This window comes from Myotis davidii, unplaced genomic scaffold, assembly GCF_000327345.1.
Source record: "Myotis davidii unplaced genomic scaffold, ASM32734v1 scaffold120, whole genome shotgun sequence".
Taxonomy (NCBI): Eukaryota; Metazoa; Chordata; class Mammalia; order Chiroptera; family Vespertilionidae; genus Myotis; species Myotis davidii.
In genome coordinates this window covers 6,556,242-6,561,832 of record NW_006294778.1, presented here as the reverse complement: position 1 = coordinate 6,561,832, position 5,591 = coordinate 6,556,242, and the positions used below count along the sequence as shown (strand labels likewise).

Below are 5,591 nucleotides of genomic sequence, written 5' to 3'. Positions count from 1 at the left end.
TAGCTTAGAGCTGGAAACAGCCTAAGTGCTCATCAGTAGATAGATAAAAAAGCTGTGGTACATTTTTACCATGGAATACTATGCAGCAGTAAAACTTAAGGATCCCTTACCCTTTGAGACAGCATGGAGGGACCTGGAGAGTAAGTGAAATAAGCCAGTCAGAGAAAGACAAGTATCACATGATCTCACTTATACGTGGAATCTAATGAACAAAATAAACTGTTGAACAGAATAGATTTAGAGACACAGAAGCATGGAACGGAATGCAGAATCTCAGAGGGAAGGCAGGGGAGAGTGGGTGAGTGGGAGGTAATCAACCAAAGACCTTGAATGCATATATGCATGGTACATGAACACAGACAATGGGGTGGTGGGGGGTGGGGGCGGACTGGAGGGGGTCAATGAGAGAAAAAAGAGGGACATATGTAATACTTTCAACAATAAAGAATTATTAAAAACAAAACAACAACAGAAAAACACACACAGCTTTGCTTACACAAAGGTATATGAGCTTAACCTAAGATTATGATGAATTGATACTAAGATGGAACTAATGGATTCATCCAAACCTCCTGGATAACAATAATAATAGCTCTTATAATAATTATTGGCTGTAATATTTATGCAGGTTTTACCCTTAGCCAGGCACGCTACATATATTATCTCATATGCTACTATTGTTATAATTCACATTTCACAGATGAGGAAACTGAGGCTTAAAGAGTTGAAGTAATGTGCCCAAGACCAAGTCATAGGTCAGATTTCAAACTCAGAACTGGTTACTACCTCTTAACCACTGTTCGTTGGAAGCCAGGACTGACACTCCCAGGCTCGCTCACACTCCAACCCTCTGCATTTTAAGTTATATCTAGTTTGGTCCTGGACATTCAGTTCAACCGGAAACTGCTGGCTAGAGGGCAGTCTTCCACAGGATGCAATCCCCAAGGTGCTCCACAACAACACTATTATTAAGAGAACCCACGGGAATCGTTTCAAGAACCAAAAGTCAAAGGGGAGAAAAGCATGGTATTTTGACTAAAGAGAAAGACCAAGGATTTGGTTTGTGATGCTTCTTTAGATTCTTCTAGAGGTCAGGAGTTAGACTTTCTGATTCTGTGAAGTGTAATATCAGATGATACTTATATGTTCTAGAATCTGGAATCCAGTTTTGTCCCGGTTTGGCTCTCCTGAGCTCTATGGCTTTAGGTCTGGTGTGGGATGGAATAGAGCAGCCTACGGTGGCCCAATCCTGGAAACTCATGTTCCCCTCAATTCATCCTTAGGCCACATCATAGTCTTTTTTTCCCCTGTCTCCACATTCCGCTGTCAAAGCTCTTCTGGAGTGGATCTGTGCACAGAACAGGCACCAAACTAGTATTTGTTGAATCAGTGGAGGAAGTAACACAAAGGAGCCTTAACTTACAAAGTGGGGCAAGCTAGATAAAGAAAGAAGGAGGACATTTCAAGTAGAGAGAACAACATGTATAAAACCTGGGTAATGTGCCCTGGCCAGGTGGTCAGTTGGTTCAAGTGTCGTCCCATACACCAAAAGGTTCTGGATTTGATTCCAGGGAAGGGCACATATCTGGGTTGTGGGTCAATCCCCAGTCAGGGCAAGTTATGGGAGGCAACCTATCAATGTTTTTCCCACATTGATGTTTCTCTCTCGCTCTCGCTCTCTCCCTTCCTCTCTCTAAAAATTCAACAAAAACATATCCTCAGGTGAGGATTAATTTTTAAAAAACGGGGTGATGGGAACTGCAATGGCTGGAGTAAAGGCCGTGAGATATAATGGGAAGGTTGTGCAGCTTAGTCACAGCTATGAGCCGTGACGCTGGAGCCTGCAAGTTTTGGGTTGAATCCTGGCTCTCACCAGCTGTGTCTTTGGGCAAGTTATATAACCTCTCTGTACCTATCTTATGGTATGTTAGAAAGATTAAATGAGCTATAGCATAAGAAGTGTTTGGAACAGTCCACTAAATGTGAATTCCTATGATTCTCGTGGGCGAGTAGTGGGTGGTGGGGTAGGCAGGGGACAGGTCCTGGAGTTTCCTATGTAAAAAGGGAGAACATTTATGCCAGAAGCCATGGAGAATTTTTGAAGGTTTGTAGGAAGTGGGGAGTCAGGGTGTGATTTGAATTTTGGAAAGGTAATTCTGAGACGGGTAGAAGGAGACTAAACTAAAGACAGGAAGACCAGTGAGGCGGCCATTGCAGTGCTCCAGATGAAGAGGATAAAGACTTAAACCAAGTGAATTCCAGGTGCAGTGGAGAGGGGAGGGAGCCGCTCAGTGAGAGGTAGCAGGTCTAACTACAGGAGTCGGCCCTGACCATGTGAGAGGGAGGCTGAATCTCAGTGTCAGGTGGGGCTTCGGGGTGGTGAGGGTAGCAATCAGAGAGTGGGAACAGTAGGAATGAGCTGGGTTTGCAGGAAGAGGAAGAGTTTCATCTTGTTCATGGTGTCTTAATCTTGGACATGTTGAGTTTGCAGAGAACAGCCAAGCACCAATGCCTAGTAGGTGATGGATGAACAGGTTTGGTAATTCAGAGAGATATCAGGCCTCTGATAAGAACTCTAAACATTATTAAGTGAAGCTGTTTACACTTCTGGGCTGAAGAACAATAATTGGGGGGGGGCGGTTATTTAAGATGCTATCTATGCCTTGATTATAGATATTAATATGAAAAAGATGAGCAAACCCCATCTGGAAAATGGGTGACATAAGGAGATTCTTTTGGCAAGTCAAGAACGTTATCATTTATTGACAGACAGTAGTGACTAAAACAAAGGCACTAACAAAATTAAAGACTCACCAATCATTGATTTATTCTTATTTTGAGGATTTTGTTAGCTGACCTTTGCCTGGCCTTTGGCTGGAACATATAATATATATTGACATTATTTAAACATGTGGATATGGGTGCAAATCTTCACATATGTGTGTGTATATGTGATGTGTTTGTAATTTTACAATTTTAGGTATTCAGCAACTTTACCATGCCTCTGCAATTTTTCACATTTCCCCCGCAGGTATTTCTGATGAATACATAACACCGATGTTTAGTTTTTACAAAAGTGTGGCAGAATTGAAAATGACTCAAGAAGAGTATGCTCTGCTTACAGCAATTGTTATTCTCTCTCCAGGTAATTTTGATGTTAGATTTTCATTTTTATGCTATTTGTTCATTTTTCCAGTATAATCATAATAACGTTTATTAAAGAAAATCTGAGAAACACAGAAACAGAAAAAAATAAAAAGGCCTATAATCCCACTGCTTCAAACTGAATCATGTTAACATTTGAGTGTATTTCTTCTCAGCCTTTCTTCTAAACTTCACTTTCATTCAGTAAATGCATTTTTAATACCTACTATATGCTAAACATGGTTCTAAACATTGGGGAATATAGAGGTAAAGAAACAGGCAGGCCACAGCTGCATGGAGCTTACTACATTCTAGTGAGGTAAGAAAAACAACAAATAAAAATAATTTGTAGTGATTATTGAGGTGGCAAGTGCTACAAAAATATAAAGATGAGACTATAAGGAGAGAAAGTGGCAGTAGAATGTTATTTTAATTAGTAGTCAAGTAAGGTTTTTTTCCAGGGATTATTGAACAGGAGCCTAAATGAAATTATGCACATACTTTTTAACATAATAGAAAGCATACTGTCTTTTAAATTTTATTTTATTCATTTATTTTTAGCCCATGTCACACCTATCTTAGTTTTTTTAAAAATATATTTTATTGATTTTTTACAGAGAGGCAGGGAGAGAGACAGAAACATCGATAAGCTGCCTCCCGCACACCTCCCACTGGGGATGTGCCCGCAACCCAGGTACATGCCCTTGACCGGAATCGAACCCAGGACCCTTCAGTCCACAGACCAACGCTCTATCCACAGAGCCAAACCGGTTTCAGCTTAGTTTTTTAAAAAAAATATATGTTTTAATTGATTTTTAGAGAGAGAGGGAGAGAGATAGAAACATTGATAAGAGAGAAACATCATTGATCAGCTGCTTTCTGCAAGTCCGTGCTCTCCCCTCCCCTCCCCCGCCCCGGGGATGGAGCCTGCAACCTGAGCGTGTGCCCTGATGGGGAATTGAACCAGTGACTTCTTGGTTCATGGATTGGCACTCAGCCACTGAGCCATACCAGCTGGGCTATTTTATTTTTTTAATCCTCACCTGAGTGTATGTTTTACAGATTTTTAGAGATAGGGGAATTGGGGGAAAGAGAGAAAGAGAGAGAGAGAGGGAGAAAAGAGAGAGAGACATTGATGTATGAGAGAAACATTGATCAGTTGCCTCCCACACAGGCCCCCACTGGGGATTGAACCTGCAACTTAGGTATGTGCCCTGACCAGGTATTAAACCCACAACCTTTAGGTGCATGGGAAGACACTCCAACCAATTGAGCCACACCATAATGTCATGTTTTAAAGTACTTTTCTTCAAACATTTTTCCCTATGTCATTAAAAAAAATTATACTGTAAAGGTTTATTGTAATGCATGCATCATATTCCATTGAATCGATGACCAATAATTTACTTAATTTTTGCCATATGTTTGGACATTCAGAATACTTCCAATTTTTTGTTGTTCTAAACAATGTTGAAATGAATGCCTCTGTATATGTACTTTTCTATTTTTTGCTTATTTATTTGGGAGTAAGTGATGCCACATTCAGAATTTGTGACCTGAAACCATTTTATGTATGATATTAATTAAGTCAGAAGCTAGTTGTTACTTTGTTGTACCATAACAAATTATAATTAAAAAGAAGAAAAACATTTCTTCTTTTATTGATTTATATTTTTTATTGGTTTCAGAGAGAAAGAGAAAGAGAGAGGGAGAGAGAAATATCAATGATGAGAGAGAATCATTGATCAGCTGCCTCCTGCATACCCCATACTGGGGAATGAGCCCACAACACGGGCATCTTCCCTGACAAGGAATTGAACCGTGACCTCCCGGTTCATAGGTTGATGTCCAGCAACTAAGCTACATCGGCTGGGCAAGAAGAAAAACATTTTGGCAATATCTACTAAAGTGTTACATGTATAAACCCTACATCCCAAGTTCCAGTCCTTGGGTTATACCCACCAGAAATGATACTTATGTTCACCATACATGCTACTTTGGGGGCATTAATTGAAAGGGGAATTTAGGGAGGCCTGTAAATGTTCTATATCTTGATATATTTGTGATTATATGAGTACATGTGAGTGTGTGAAAATTCATCAAGTTGAACACTTCATTTGTACATTTCAACTGTACGACATGTGTGAGTTACACTTCAAAAAGGTTAGCCTTGCCTGGCCAGCATGGCTCAGTGGTTGAGTGTCCCCTAGGAAACAAGAGGTCACGGTTCAATTCCTGGTCAGGGCACATGCCTGGATTGCAAGCTTGATCCCCAGTGTGGGGCATGCAGGAGGCAGTTGCTAAATGATTCTCTCTCATCATTGATGTTTCTATCTCTCTCTCTCCTTTCATATGTATATATATATATATATATATTCTAAAGGTTAGCCTTAATATAATTATGCCAAACCTTCCACTTTTTAATTTTATTTATTTTTAAAAATATC

At 40.1% G+C, this 5,591-nt stretch overlaps 1 protein-coding gene across 1 annotated transcript in view; it reads left to right on the top strand.

Annotated features, from left to right (window-relative positions):
* NR1H4 (nuclear receptor subfamily 1 group H member 4) overlaps positions 1–5,591 on the top strand; it is a 60,717-nt gene that overhangs the window by 52,665 nt on the left and 2,461 nt on the right. Inside the window, exon 8 of the mRNA XM_006769402.2 lies at positions 3,032–3,145. Within this exon, the coding sequence (XP_006769465.1) occupies positions 3,032–3,145 (114 nt within the window). The remainder of the gene's footprint in view (positions 1–3,031; positions 3,146–5,591) is intronic.